The sequence below is a fragment of the Cibotium barometz genome, chromosome 61, assembly GCF_041138505.1.
Source record: "Cibotium barometz isolate CiBa-2024 chromosome 61, ASM4113850v1, whole genome shotgun sequence".
In the NCBI taxonomy this organism is placed as follows: domain Eukaryota; kingdom Viridiplantae; phylum Streptophyta; class Polypodiopsida; order Cyatheales; family Cibotiaceae; genus Cibotium; species Cibotium barometz.
In genome coordinates this window covers 38,025,335-38,038,823 of record NC_141106.1, presented here as the reverse complement: position 1 = coordinate 38,038,823, position 13,489 = coordinate 38,025,335, and the positions used below count along the sequence as shown (strand labels likewise).

The 13,489-nt window shown below is 44.9% G+C and overlaps 1 protein-coding gene across 2 annotated transcripts in view; it reads left to right on the top strand.

Annotated features, from left to right (window-relative positions):
* EMB1135 (RING/FYVE/PHD zinc finger superfamily protein) overlaps positions 1-13,489 on the top strand; it is a 120,970-nt gene that overhangs the window by 19,154 nt on the left and 88,327 nt on the right. For both annotated transcript variants that reach the window (XR_015265366.1, XM_086794967.1), the window contains exons 6-8: positions 9,913-10,094; positions 10,269-10,346; positions 10,449-10,581. Coding sequence is in view for 1 of the 2 variants with exons in the window: in XM_086794967.1 (XP_086651093.1) it covers positions 9,913-10,094; positions 10,269-10,346; positions 10,449-10,581 (393 nt within the window). In the remaining variant the exon portion in view is untranslated. The remainder of the gene's footprint in view (positions 1-9,912; positions 10,095-10,268; positions 10,347-10,448; positions 10,582-13,489) is intronic.

Here is a 13,489-nt window from a genome sequence, read left to right as displayed (position 1 = left end):
AGAGACTCCATGGCTAGCTGATGAGAGGACTCTAAAGCAAGTCGTGCATACCGGTGTCGCGGAAGCTCCGAGGTGCTATGAATGAAGGACACTGATCTGGCAAGAGCCTTGACTACTATCGGTGGTGCTCCCATCTCGGGTCTGATAATCTCATGGGGTACCGAGGCCTTAGCCCGAATCATCCTGGAGATCATGGACACAAGTGGTCTCTCCATCGATCTCCTTCCATCGTATGTGCGTCCTGATCAACTGTGACGATCTAGGCTAGGCCCCCAGATCTGTACTCCATATAGCATCGCCGATGTGACCAGTGTGTCAAAAGCCACAGCTTAGTGCATGGCTCCTGAAACTGTACCTGTGAGCACATCCTCTCTAGACCTCCTAGTGCTGCATATTCTCTAGTGAGTCTGGCCTCTACTGCCCCCCTCATGGAAAATGTGGGCCCAGTGAACACCACTCCAAGATATGTGTATGAGTCAACATACTCCACTGTCTCCTGCCCATATGTGAAAATAGGCACTGATCTCCAGACCCACTGAGCTGTAGTATTAAACACCATAACCTTGGTCTTACCAAGGTTAACTGAGAGCCCACTGTCCTGTGCATAAGCATGTAAATATCCAAGTGCCTTTGCATACCCTCTGGTGAGTCTGTTATAAGCACAATATCATCAGCATATAAGAGCAGAGGTATCCAAGTGCCAGTCAACTGGGCTTTTCGTGTCCCAATATAATCAGAGATCTCATCAATGTATAGTCCAAATAGAGTCGGAGAGAGCGGGCAGCCCTGTTTCACCCCTATAGTGAAGTGTACTGGTTGGGAGAGACCCTCTGAAGTCCGCACCTGCCCAACTACTGTCTCATAAAGTGCCATAATACCCCAAATGAGCTCACATGGAACCCCCAAGTCTTGCAGCCTGCGCATCAGTCTAGCTCTGGGCACTGTGTCAAAGGCCTTGCGGAAATCTACAAAGCCACAGTAGATCCTCCTCCCGAGAGAGAGAGAGAGAAAGAAAGAAAGAAAGCTGTATTAACGTCTACTAGAGGCCAAACTCGACCTATGAGACACATCAATGTACAACTGTAAATGGCTCCTGGATGTCCAGAAAAAAAAGGACAATGAACATGAAATAAAGTATGAAAGTACTGAGCTAGTGGGGGGGTGTGATGGATGGAGCACTACTGCTAGAGGCTCAGTATGCAACCTATATGCGTAGGGTATACAAGAATGCAATGCAGATATGTCTAGCTCCAACCAGTACCATAATGGGGGTGTAATATGTGATACATAGGCAATGACGAGGCAAAAATACCTCTGAGCATGATCTCTGGGTGTGAGTGTAATTGAGCTAGCCGCTCCTGGATATGGTGCTGATGTCGAGCCCGTATCTCTGTGATCTCCCTTTGATGTAGTCTGGGAGTCTGGCAGCCTAGTGCTCTCGGTCTCCGTCTAACTCCGAGGTCCGTAGCACGCTGAAGTGTAACCCCCTCCTGTGTCAGGGTAGGCATTGGGATAGATCTCTGGAAGAAATCAGTGAGCTAGAGCTGTCGCCCACCTCTCCCTGTGGTATGAGTCCGTATCAGTGTCTCTTTGTAGCGCTGTGTCTACAAAAGGCCAAAATGACCTATGAGACCAAAAGGTTACATCATGTCCATGAAATACATCATCATGGGTACTAAAAATAAAAAATCAAAGAAAGTAATAAGAGCAGCCAGCATTAGGGCAGCTTGTAGTGGTAGTAGACAGCCATAACCTTAGAGTAGAGAGCCACCAAGTATAGAGAAGAGTTGCCAACACGATAGAGGCTAGTTTGTAGCAATAGAGCCTGCACAAATGAAAAGAGAGGGCTCCAATTTATAGATTTGGGGCTCTCATGAGCTAGAATGGCAAGTAAAAAGCTACAATGACAAGTGAAGAGTGGAGAGACAAATGTGAGGCAACTTGTCTCACTTTGATTTATTGTTGTGCTACATGTCTCAATTTAAGAGATGGTTCCTCCCATAAACTTTATCTCTAAAAATATCTCAACTCATAGACATTTTGTCAAAGGTGCTTTAGCAAGTCCCCCCATTTGCCTAACTTACGGACGTAATGATGCAAACAGAATTTCCATGGGGGGTTGTCCAAAAGTAGTAACCCTCCTACATTTTAGGAGTGTGATCCTTTGTATTCCACCTTATTAGAAATGTGTGTGCGCACCATGTAGAACCATGTTTTAATACTAGATCTCTCTCAAATCCTCTGGAGCTTGCCATACATGCTTTCCACTTGACACTTAAGCTCCAATGCCCATTTTTGTGTCCAAGAAGCCATCTCGGGAGCCTAGACCAAACTTTAGGCGCTAGATCTGTATACTGGATAACCATCCATTCCGAAAGCTTGTACTTTCCAAATATTTAGACGCCATGTAGTACACCAGACCCCTTTCATGCCCGGAAATATCCGGGCTGGTGACATCTTCCCCAGCTTCTTAAAAGTTGTCCATAACTTTAAGCTTCAAGCCATATATCCAAGATATAATCATGTCCCATGAAGTGGGCAAGATGAGAGTCTCCTAAATCTAATATAATTGAAAGAATCCATGCTCCAAATAAATGGGCGAGACTAAATAGGTTGCCATAGTACCAATATTAAGTGGGCGAGATGAGAGAGTCTCCTAAAATCCAATATAATTGAAAGAATCCAGCCCCAAATAAATGGGCAAGACTAGATAAGTTGCCATAATACCAATATTAAAATCATGTCCCAAATAAGCGAGACAAAACAGTTCCATAAGTCGAGATATCATAATTAGGCCCTAAATAAATGGGCAAGACAAAACAATCCCATAAGTCCAGATATCATAATCATGTTCCAAATAAATGAGCAAGACAAAAGAGTGCCATAAGTCCAGATGTCATAATCATGTCCCAAATAAATGGGCGAGACAAAATAGTCCCTTAAGTCCAGATATCATAAGCATGTCCCAAATAAATGGGTGAGACAAAATAGTCCCATAAGTCCAGATATCAGTCTATTGACGCTTGGCATAGACATTGTCCCTGCCAACAAGGTGTCAATCCACATGTCACATGCACCCTGCATAGGAGTGCTAAGCAAAGTGAAAAAGAAATCTATTGTAAAAAAACTGGGCAGACTCGGGAGCCATCACATGACTCCCTAGTCTGCCCCAACTTTTTGGCTTGTCTATGGCAAAGGCCTTAATATTGTCTATGAGGGGTTGCCTTGTTGCCCATCAACCTTTGCTTTCTATGAGTTAATGCACCTTTGCCTTCTATGAGTTAATGCACCTTTGCCTTTCATGAGTTATGGGCTTGACATCCTCTAAATAGCCAAATTTCAAAAACTCTCTGTAGTCCTCTCCTTCATTGAACATTCCCTTTTCATTAGCTTTTATTTGCCATGAAATTCTCTCTCTAAAGCCCCCACTAGGCCCTCTAGGCTCTGTCTCTCCACAATAACTATGGCAGGCCTATTGGAAATTTTTTTCCAATTTCTTGAGCTTGTTTTAAAAATACAGAGATAGTAACATGGTAAAACTTGAAATCACAAAAGAAAGAAGTGAACACAAGGCTTCTTCTTCTTCATACGTACATGCATACATACAAGCCATATGCATATTGACCTTACGCCATAAGAGCCTTATGTTAGCAGTCATCTCTTGTGTGTATATTTACACCAGGGCCTCTGTTGTGGGTGTGCCCGCCTGATTTAGGTGTTTTCTCATTTTTCCCCACTCCCCCTATTTTTTCCTATTTTTTGAATTGGTGTGGAGGGCTGTATTACTGCTCTACTGCCCCTAGGCTCTCCCTTGTATGCTGGCCGACTGTCCAGTGCTGGCCGACAGGTGTCTACTGCTGGTCGACTGGAGGGAGCAGGTCGTGGGCAGTTATGATGGTTGTCGGCTGTTTTTCAGCAGGCCAATTGGCTGCCTGGGGCCATATAAAATGGCCCCCTGCCCCCTGCCCCCCACACTCCATATCTTGTATTCCAGGATTTTCTTGTGTATATAGCAGAGTTATACACTTCTCTCTATCTCCCTACCTCTAGGCACGAAGATGGCCCACTATCGGGACCATTTTCTACATCTCTCCCCAGATGGCTTTGTGACACGGTCTACATACATGGACACCCATCTCTCACATGGCATTCACAGTGCCATTGGACAGATCCGCACTTCATCACATCAGCTGAGGGTAGAGACTGGGAGATACAAGGGGATGATGCTAGAAGACCGCATTTGTCAGCTATGTCACCACGAAGTGTCGTCAGAGGAGCACTACATATGCCGATGTATTGTGTACTATGAGATACGAGGGATATGCTGGTGTCTCTTCCGAGAGGGTTTTGGACCATTACATGTGATGGAGTTTGACGATCAGAGATGTTTGGGGCTTTTCTTATTGGAGCTTAGACGCCATTGAGAGGCTCTCCTACGAGCCAGGTCAGTACACCAGGATCCACCCCACCAGCAAGCCATGACAGATTTTTTCAGGGCCAGGACCACCCCGGCAGATACGACCAGGACCTCCACTACCCCCTCGGTGAGTGAGACGTCCCATAGACGTCCTTCAGGAGGAGTCACCCTTGACAGAGCCATAGCACTTTGTCGAGCGAGACGCCCACGCTTACCAGGACCTCGTCTACGGCCGCTTCATCACCGGTGGATTAGAGGCATCATCACCCACCACACGAGACGACTGCCCCCCGCCACTTTAGTTTCTCTATCTTACAGCACCCCATGAGAGAGAGACTGAGATGAGCAGATTACACCAGTCTTATGCTAGTTGTAGATATTATACACTTTTGTTGTACCTCAGTAGGAGTAGTTGTTTAGGACTGTTTCAGGACCTTTTTAGTCCTTTTTGTCTTACTTTTGATGAGACACCATTAGCTGTGTACTATGTTTTCGTCTCATAGGCCACTTTGGCTTTTCGCAGACATTAATATCTCTCTCTCTCTCTCTCTCTCTCTCTGTGTCTTTCTTTCTCTCTCTCTCTCTCTCTCTCTCTCTCTCTCTCTTTCTTTCTTTCTTTCTTTCTCTCCCTCTTATGGCACTGGATGGAGTTAGACATAGATCTGCATAGCATGCTTGTACTACCCCTTCAGCATATAGAGATGCATCTTGCCTTAGCACTCCATCCACATCCCCACCCCCCCTTATATTGTTTGTATATGGGCTCCACCGATCCATGATGATTCACAGTTGTATCCAAACACATGCACACTTTTTCTTTTCTTTCTTTTCTTCCGATGACCGAAAGAACACAGTTGCATTATTTTTTGTCTCATAGGCCGACTTTGGCCTCTCGTAGACGTTAATATCTCTCTCTCTCTCTCTCTCTCTCTCTCTCTCTCTCTCTCTCTCTCTCATTTCTGCGTTTTTTTTGCTATGCACTTGCTCTAGGTGTTTTCAGATCTTGTCTTCATCTCCGCTGCATATTCTGACATGGTATCAGAGCTCTAGGTTCTTGGAAGATCTTGGGAACTGTGTGAGCAAGAGGGGGGCTGTTTGTAGTGCTGATTGGAGGGGCCGTACGGGAAGAAGTGAAGCAAGCGAAAGGCGGGCCGTGTTGCTGGACAGCCACTTGCAAGTTTAGTTCTTCATTTTTTCCCACCCACCTTCCCTTTTCAGTTACACCCCTGCAGTGGCAGATTTACTTGAGATGGCTGAGAAGCACGTGAAGATCCCAACACTCCCCACGTTCCCGGTGGACTGTCATTTGGACGGGAACAACTACGACATATGGAAGGTAATGATGGAATTTGTTTTGGAGTCTTATGACTTGTTTGATCTCATTGTTGTTGGGATTCCACGGCCGGAGTTAGAGGAAGGGGAGTTACCCTCTATTCGGAAGGAATGGGAGGCACAGGCACAGTTATGGGATCGTGTCAATGCCAGAGTCCATTCTTTCATCTTCCTCAATTGCACACCACAGGTGATCAACCACATAAAGCATATGACGCTGGCCAGAGGTATTTGGTAGCATTTGGCTTCTGTCTACAACAGGGTTTCATCCATGAAGAGAATCTCCTTGGAAGTTCAAGTGCGGATGATGAATCTTGCAAAGTCGTCGACGATGCAGGAGCACATCAACAAGCTGCAGGCTCTTCAGTATGAAGTTCTCCAGGCTGGGAAAGAGATATTATCAGAGGATATGGCCATAACGTTGCTGTCACATTTGCCCTGTCAATACTTAGCGAGCTTGTGCCCATGGTCTTGGACCAGGAAGAGCGATTCACGAACCCTCCACATGGCGGAGGTTCTGAGGCCTTAACTGGCCAATGGTCGAAAGGCCGTAATAACAACAAGAAGGACAAAGGGAAGGCTTCATCGGAGAAGTCTTCTGAGAAGAAGCCCGAGTCAGACCGAGAGAAACTGAAGGCCGAGAGGACCTGTAATGATTGTGGCGAGAAAGGCCACTATTGGAGGAAGTGTGTCCCAAGTGGACTGGGAAGAGTGTTGATTCTTTAGCTTCAGCTGCAAACACTCCAACCTTTGTGCACTTAGAGATGATAGACACAGATGCTTCATCTTCTTGGAACGACGAGGTAGTTGGCTTCACCGCAATGGATACATGGGAATGGATTCTTGACAGTGGTGCTTCCAGGCACACGACTCCTTCTCGTGACTTCTTTCTGGATCTGAAACGGTAGTCAGGTCGCATTTTTATTGGCAACAATTCCACCATACGGATACACAGTGAGGGCCGGATGGAGATCATTCTCGATGGCAGAGGGGGGAAGCATTCCTCTCGTGTTCTTTACATCCCAGCACTTGGTTTTCATCTGTTGTCAGTGCATGAGGTGTGTAAGACTGGCTTCCGGGTGGAGTTTGAGGAGCATTCTGTTTCTCTGCAGGACCGTGAGACTGGCCAGGTTGTTTGGGAAGGCGGCGTGGAGAATGGTATATACAAACTCTCCGCACTCTCCTCTTTGACAGGTTCTCAAGTTGGTGACCTGTGGCACTTTCAGTTTGGCCACTTGAATGTGGATGCGATGAGGCGAGCTTTTCGGGACCATATGGTGGTTGGCTTGCCAGATGTTGGCAGCAGGCAAGGATGATGCAGTTCTTGCATTCGTGGTAAGCAGCACAGGGAATCTTTTCCGAAGCAGGCTTCCAAGCGGGCTTCGAAACCATCGGAGTTGGTACACATTGACTTGTGTGGACCCATGCAGACAGCATTCTTGGGAGGTTCTTTGTACTTCATGTTGCTTGTTGATGATTGTTCTAGATTCACATGGGTTTATTTCTTTCCACAGAAGGAGCCAGTGCGATAACTAGAGCTGTATAGCTATTTCTCGGAACCCGGTCTTCCATGCCCGGACCAAGCACATAGAGATACAATATCACTTTGTTCGTGAGAAGCTCTTGGTTGGTGACATCTTGCTTCTTTATTGTTCGACGGAGGACAATGCGGCGGACCTCTTCACGAAGTTTCTACCTCAAGCTATGCTCTGGCGGCACTCTAGCTCATTGGGGTTGGTTCTACATCCAGGAGCTGAGAGGGGGTGTTAGCAGTCATCTCGTGCTTGTATATTTACACCAGGGCCTCTGTTGTGGGTGTGCCTGCCCGATTTAGGTGTTTTCTCATTTTTCCCCACTCCATGTTTTTCCCTATTTTTGCCCTTGGTGTGGAGGGCTGTATGACTGATCTGCTGCCTCGAGGCTCTCCCTTGTATGCTGGCCGACTGTCCAGTGCTGGCCGACAGGTGTCTACTGCTGGCCGATTGCAGGGAGCAGGTCGTGGGCAGTTATGATGGCTGTCGGCTGTTTTTCAGCAGGCCGACTGGCTGCTTGGGGCCATATAAAATGCCCCCCTGCCGCCCACACTCCATATCTTGTATTCTAGGATTTTCTTGTGTATATAGCAGAGTTATACGCTTCTCTCTGTCTCTGTCTCTCTCTCTCTCTCTCATTTCTGCGTATGGTACAGGATGGAGCTAGCTAGGTTGCATATCATGATTGTATACTCCATGCATATAGCTTTGCATTCTCCTAGTAGTAGAGCTCCATCCCCTCCACCACTCATTGTACTTATTGCACACCCAGATTCAGCTTTTTAGTTCAGTACTTTTTCATTTTGTTGGGATGACAGAGGATACCCCATACAGGTACACCGATTTGTCTCATAGGCCGAGTTCGGTCTTTTGGAAGACGTTAATAAAATCTTTCTTTCTCTCTCTCTCATTTCTGCGTTTTTCTGCTGTGCACTTGCTCTAGGTGTTTTCAGATCTTGTCTTCATCTCTGCTGCATATTCTGACACCTTATGCATAAGCCATAAGCCTTATGCATTAGTAGGTCAGTCTTCACACAGCCATAAAGAGTTTGCATGTGTCAGTGCTCTTACCCACTTGGAGGATCCATCAGATAGATGCAGGTAGAAGTCAACCCTAGTTGTAGAAATTGCATTAGCGAGCATGTAGAGGCTAGATGCATGTTAAAGCATGCCTATATGGGCTAGCCGATGGCTATAACCTCAGTTGGCAGGCTGTATGGGGACTGTTTACAGCCCTGGACACCACATGAGAACCAGCTGACAGCATGGGTAAACCTCTACAATGTAGTCGGCTAGCATCAATTAGGGCTAAGGCAACAGGTCGTGGAGTGTGGCAGTTGGCCAGCATCATATGGGGCAGCCCAATGCCGTATATAAACAAGTGCTCGGCTCCTAGCCTAAAGCATCATTCAACAAATCATCTTCAGCAGTTATCAAGCAGTTATGTGTGCTAGAGCCTCTGGCTTCTTGCACATACATTCAACATTCAGCACTTCAGTGTGCTACAGCTCCAAGGCCTCCGTGAAGAGGTTCTTCAGCATTCAGCCAACATATGTGCATCCCTCAGTTTTGGGCTTGCATGGTGGTCATTGAAGAGCTATTCAAAGGAGCTTGGACAACATACGGTTCAGCTTGCGTTCGGTCTATTTCGTCCTTGCGTTTGACAGTCCTCAGTCATCATTCATAGTTGTGCGCTCCATGCGTCTTACTCCTGAGTAAAGGGAGTCATAAATCCATATGATACTCATGTATACCATGGATACCATGCTTTTCAACCTTTGACAATGTTTCCTTGAAACAATTGAAGGCAAATAATTCACCCTTCTCCCTGTATGCACATAGGCATGCGATTCCCTCAAATCAAATCCGCTGGTTGGGGCTGGTTGCATCTGAACTTTGTGTAAAGAGCTTTGAGTGCAGATTACTTGATGATTGAAGTGGATAGCGTAGGGGCCTGTTTACAGGCAAACAATCCCCTCAAATCAAATCCGTTGGTTGGGGCTGGTTGGCAGCTTCATACTGGGTTGTTGGCTGGCCGCCTAGCTAAATCCCATCAAAGCAACCTTATAATTAAGGTTCACCCTTTCCTATGTGGGTGCCAGGCTGCCGGCCAGCCTAGATCTGCTGCCCCATGTTTATTTGATGCATTGCCTGTCCAGAGCTGCTGCCCACCTATGTGGTGTTTGTGGGCCCACGCTGCTCGCTCCCGAGAGCTGGCCCCGCTGCTCTGTCTAGCACCCAGTCTGTGCCAGCTTTCAATTGCGTCATAGAAACTCAACATATGGGTTCATGTAAATATGTATGACTTCTTTTCCACTACCTGAACACAAGTGATAAAGAATTTAAATCACAGCCTTTTGTGGTATGCATGAGATGGTTGTGAGTAGAATTTTAGACAAGGTTGCTGTCTTTGTTTTGTTAAGTTTGGAACTTTTGGTCTGGGCAGCTGGAAAAGCAAAACATAGGATTTTGTGGTGATTGAAACTGTTGTTCATGATGATCTTACTTGGTGGATTGCCTCTTTTGTATAAACAAGAAGGGGGTTCTGATACTGCAAGTTATTTTAGTGCACTGGTATTTGTGATGTTCCATTGCAAATGGAGGACTTACTGATGAGGCTTGACATTGCAGTGCATGCACTTAACAAACTGCCTTATGGAAAACTTGATTCCAAGGCTGTGGGTGTCAAGGATGGTGTGCTGTTTTTGACTTACAGCAGCCTTATTGCATCCTCTGAGAAAGGAAGGTCAAGATTGCAGCAGCTAGTGCAGTGGTGTGGACCTGATTTTGATGGTCTTCTGATATTTGATGAGGTTTGTGTGCCCACTGAAATACTACCGCTTGTTAGGGAGTGTATGAGGTGATAATTAGTTGGCTTTTATCATGTGATAATCACTGGCAGCATTGGTAAGGATCAACATTGAGTACTCTATCTTTTGGCTTTCTTGTCCTTGAGATTAACTTTAAAAATTCTGAACATGTTTTAGTGTCATAAGGCCAAAAATTTAGTTCCTGAAGCAGGAGGCCAAGCTACTCGTACTGGTGAAGCTGTGCTAGAAATTCAGGTGAGAAGCTTGTTTGCTCTTAGTATAAGCTATTATGGTTCTGTTTTGTAATATTTTATGGAGTCGCTTGTGCCTTACTTTTCTATTATGTTTGCTCTGTAGGCAAGATTGCCTGAAGCTCGAGTTGTTTACTGCTCAGCAACAGGAGCATCTGAGCCTCGCAACATGGGATATATGGCTAGGCTGGGACTTTGGGGAGTTGGCACTGATTTTCCAAACTTTCAAGCTTTTTTGGGTACACTCTCTATTTCTATGACTCGAAAATAACCAACGATATTTAATATATTTAAATCTAAGAGGCATTACAACTCGAAGCTTGCTAACATAAATTCTCTCTTTCCTCCTTTATTTTTCTTGTGCTTTTACTTTTCTTTTGTGTTGCTTTCTGGCTTTACACTTTTGAGAATGAAGCAAGAGTGGACTCAGAGCGATTTCATTTGGCTGCAATATCTCTATGTGACTTGCCAGTTCCATTGATGGTTGAGCTTGAGTCTCGTGACATTCCCTCCAGGTTCTGAAAGGAGCCGCCTTCAATTGAAATATGCCATGCTCTCGTCCTCCTTAAGTTTGGACATACACGCAGCACTAGTGTCCTTCCACATATTTTTGTTCTCCTCGCAGTTGTCTAGAAGACATTCCGTACAATCAAAGTTCTCTTGCCATGTCTTGGGCATAAATTAAAAAATTGGCCTCGTCTTGGGCATAAATCAATCTTACTCTTTAAGCAAAGCAAGATCATTGCCCATTCATTGGCATTTGTTTGCCCATTCACAGGAGTTTTGGCTGGCTCCAAGCTTAAAAACAGGCTCAATTTGGACTTATTCCACTTTGATACGATCCAAATGATATCAAAACAAGTGGTCATGCCTTGTAATGTCCCTACTGGTGACATTCAAAAATAAATCTGTCATTCAATAGCTGTCTCTTCGGCATAAAGAATTCAATTGAAAATAAAATATTTAATAGACATGTTCCAGGCATAAAGAATTCAAAATTGCATCTTGGCATGAAGAAGCCAAGATGCATAAGTAGATTGCTATGCATAATGAGGATCTCCAAGTTCATCATTGTAAATACTCAATTTTGCAATGTACAATAGATTAGGTCTCTCTCATTGTCTTCTTTGTGTTTGCAAGATAAGTTTGATTTGCGCTAAAATCAGGGTTTTCTTGATCAGCCCTTGCAACAATGTATTCAATCCTAGCTTTGGTGAGCAAAGTCAAAAACCAAAATCAGGGTTCGTTTTCTTTTGGTTGTGTTTTCAGCCCATTGTGCTTGGATTCGCGATCGGGCACAACGTGGCACCTATAATGAGTAGAAACGATGGAGAGTTGGGCCTAGCAAGAGAATGATGAGCAGGAGAGCTGAAAAAGAGGCATGGATGAATTTTTAGTTGGCCACACCAACTAATGACCACATGGGTGGTCACCTCTCACTTATGGGGTGCCCGCCCCGCACATTGTGGCCACTAGGTGCCCAGACCGGGTGCCCACTGGGTTGGGCTCTAGGCATTTTACTAAATTGTTCGCCCATCTTTAATGAATGTGAACTTGCAAAGGTTATAAACATTACAAATCATTTAATAACTAATACATGAGTTTTTTAGTGCATTTACCACCTGCTTACAATGTCATGTGCAAGACATGTGCATGCTCGTTCCCAGGGCCGATCCTTAAAGGGCAACAGATAAAGAACAAGTTTTGGGACCAGATTTTGGAGCTTGTGTTGCTAGTATGGGCAGGGAAGGCGATGGGCCAGCAGAATGTCAGCCAGCACATATGAAGAAGATGCTTCTGTTGGCTACAGCAAAGGGACATTTATTTGTCCAGGACCTGGCCGAGAGCAGGTCGGCCAGTCCATAAGGGATTTCCAAGGCCTATACAAGGCACATCTAGCTCATTGTGTAGGCATTCACTCCTCTAGGGAGTAGAATTAGTAGATTAGGACTCTGTTGAGTCAAGACCATCTTTTGAGAGGCAGCCAGAGGCTTGCCAAGATGTATCCTTTTTGTATACTATGAATATATTGAAACTCAACTATCTCTCTCTTCTCTCCATCTCTCTTGCTTGCATTTTGCATCAGGTTGTTCGAGGATGGTGTTTAGGGATGAAAGAAGACCTCTATTGGAGTGCAAGAGAACTTTCTTGATTTCCAAGAACTGATTCCTCTACTATTGAGGAGATGAATCTTAGGTACAGGTAGAGGTAGATGCAGATCAGCATCTAGAGGACGTGGTGGTGGTCGATTTGGTAATCAAAGTTAGAGGCAACAACAACAACAAGAAAATTAGTCTTACACATGTGAAAGAGGCCACCCTAGAGGCAGGGGGCAAGATAAGTGTTAATGTCTTGTGTGCTTAGCATTAATTTATGTTATAGTTCTTCCGTTGCGTCACTCATGTGACATTGTTATCATAGCATAGGTTCACACTAGGTAGAGTTTGTGCATGAAAGAAGAGTGCAGTGGAATCACACATACAAGACACACGAATCCTAAACTACTGCTTTGTATTATGTACAAGAAAGAAACAATGCAACTGAAATTCAACTACAAGATGTGGTTGAGAATGAAGACGTCAAATCATTGCCCTGTGACGTACTGTACACTCCTGGCTAGCACTTCGCCTATAGAGAAACGCTCTGTGAAGTCCAACAGAGCAAAAATCAGATGAATATGACGATTTGGTTTCCAAAGAGGTATCGTTGCTTAAGATGCAGTTGTTAGAGCTTAAACCTGTGAACTAGTAGATTCCCATGGAGGTGAATCTCTTTGAATTGTGAGAGGAGGATGCAGTTAAACCTCTGTATCCCGAGAGGAGGAGGATGAGACCAGCGTAACAGTTTTTCTTTTTGTCCTCTCTTGGTTGCATGAGCGTGAGGTAATGAGGGAGGGCAAGAATTGAGATATTTAAATGATTTCACATACAAGAGTTTGAATCTTTTCCGGTCTAGATCCAAGTTGCAGGTATTGTTATGCAACGCTTACAGTAGCGACAGTTGTAAGAATATAAACTTTTGAAGTATCTCTAACAGCATTACAGAGCAACCTTCGATAAATTTTTTATTTAAAACGTTACTAGGTTGGTGTTGCTAGGGCCTTGATATGTGGTAGTGTTTCTTTCTTTCTTTGACTTTTTCCCACAC